Source organism: Chamaea fasciata, unplaced genomic scaffold (assembly GCF_029207755.1).
Source record: "Chamaea fasciata isolate MVZ Bird 193981 ecotype frontalis unplaced genomic scaffold, bChaFas1.0.hap1 SCAF_3, whole genome shotgun sequence".
Classification (NCBI taxonomy): Eukaryota; Metazoa; Chordata; class Aves; order Passeriformes; family Sylviidae; genus Chamaea; species Chamaea fasciata.
The window spans coordinates 108445512-108447502 of NW_027094088.1; the positions used below are offsets into that span (position 1 = coordinate 108445512).

Sequence of the window (1991 nt, forward strand, 5' to 3'; positions counted from 1 at the left end):
CCATGCCCTACAGAGCCTAACACAGCTTGCCTGTTCAAAGCCTCACAGCTTTCATGATCAACGTTAGTTTGGAAGCTTTAGGGCACTGCAGTGTGAGGGAAACTCAGCATGGTGCCATCCTAAAATGCTTTCACTTTCCCAAACACACGAGAATGTAAGCCTGGCACAGGGACTTGTCCCCATTTTTACCCTTTTTCCACCATATGCTCAAAATGAACCCCGTAATAAATTCCAGCTTTACTTTCGGTGTCTTCTGTCACCTCCACCACTATGCGGCTCTTCACTTACTCTTAAGGCAATGCCATTGGTTAAAAAAGCACAGTTTTTAATGACTCTGAAGGATGTAAATATACCCCACTTTTCTAGCATCCAGGTTCAACTTGGCAGCTCCCAGTCTCTCAGACTCAAAAGGACAGTGAGTCCCCTGACTGTTCTCTGATGAGCACAGCCAGGACTCTGTATGATCATCAGAGGTGACCAAAGGACAGAAGAACCTAGGTCCTGAAGACTGACACTGATCAAACAGGGATCAGTCTCCGCTGCAGAAAAACATCTCCGCTGTTTGTGTCACCCAACACAGCCCCCCTGAACCAACATTCAAATAATCAAGAGTGACACTGGCCCCGAGTAAGGGGATACCCAGCACATTTACATCCCTGCACCTGCCCTGCTCCCCACAGCAGCACCACCAAAATCCCCCCCAGCAGAAGCAGCAGCCGCAGCTCTATAAAGCTCCTCTTGCCATCGCTGACACTCCACCAACAGCAGCCACTGCCCTGCCTCAGCCTCTGCTGCCACAGCCCCCTTGGCCAGCACAGCTCTGCTCCCCAGCTCACAGCATGGAAGCATGTCACTCTCCACAGCAATCCAATGTCACTTCATATGGGGCCACGGCTGTGGCCATCATCACCCTGGAGGTGTTTGCTGGGATGTGGATAAATGTTTTCATCGTTTGTGTGCTTTGCATTGGCTGGATCAAAAAGAAAACCTTGAACTCAAATGAGAAAATCTTGCTGCTTCTCAGCTGCTCCAGGATTTCTGATATCTGCTTCTCATGGGTATACCACTTCCTTTCAATAATATATCCCAATTATCTTTATGTTCACCCCATACTTCAACTACTTACGTTTTTTGCAAACTTTTTTATTTTTTTAAACTTGTGTGGTTTTGCCTGTCTTTGTTTTTTTTATTGCATAAAAATTGCCAATTTCAGAAACAGCGTCTTCATCTACCTGAAAGTAAAAATTGACAGGATGGTGCCCTGGCTCTTGTTGGGGTCAGGGCTTTCAGCCTTGGCAATGGGCATTGTTATTTATGACATCACTGAAACTATGCAGAGTAAAAACCTCACCACTATCAGAATGGATAAGCATTTTTTCTCTTCTTTCTTTCTTGCTGGCTTTGGATATGCTGCTTCATTCATGGCAGTCCTCTTTTCTGCTCTTTTTCTGCTCTTTTCTCTCTGGAGACACAAATCCAAGATGCAGAAAAACTCCATGAAGGATCTCAGCATGGAAGCCCACATCAGAGCCATGAAATTGATTCTCTCCTTCTTAGTGATGTACAGCATCAACTTTGTATGTTTGATCTTGACAGGAATTTATAACATGAAGAATGAACATACCATGACACTTCTTGTATACATATATCTGTATGCTTTTCCAGGTGTTCATTCCCTTATTCTGATTTTCAGCAATCCCAAGCTGGAAAAGGCACTGCTAAAGACTCTCTCCAGTGTGAAGTGCAAGTTTTTCAAGAAGTAGGGACTGTGATAAAAGCAGGAGCCCATGCAAAATCTTGATTTTTCACTGTAGAAACTAGTTATTTTATTTCAAATACAGCTGTCCATGCATTGTAGACGATACTGATGTTCACTCTTCAACATTTCAGTTTAGAAAATACCATTCATGTTTTTGTGCTAAATTGTTGTGAGTTAAATACATTATTGTATGTATTTAGATCTAGCTAAATCTTTGAGATATATTTTTGTT

General features: G+C 43.2%; 1 protein-coding gene across 1 annotated transcript; it reads left to right on the top strand.

The window, feature by feature from the left end:
* The first annotated feature begins 839 nt into the window (after positions 1-839).
* LOC136287880 (taste receptor type 2 member 9-like) lies at positions 840-1763 on the top strand. Its single transcript, XM_066180575.1, has one exon. The coding sequence runs from the start codon at positions 840-842 to the stop codon at positions 1761-1763; it is 924 nt and encodes a 307-aa protein (XP_066036672.1).
* The last annotated feature ends 228 nt before the right edge of the window (positions 1764-1991 follow it).

Excerpts from the sequence above, each read along its gene's own strand:
- LOC136287880 (XM_066180575.1), top strand. The coding sequence starts at position 840 with ATGGAAGCATGTCACTCTCCACAGCAATCCAATGTCACTTCATATGGG.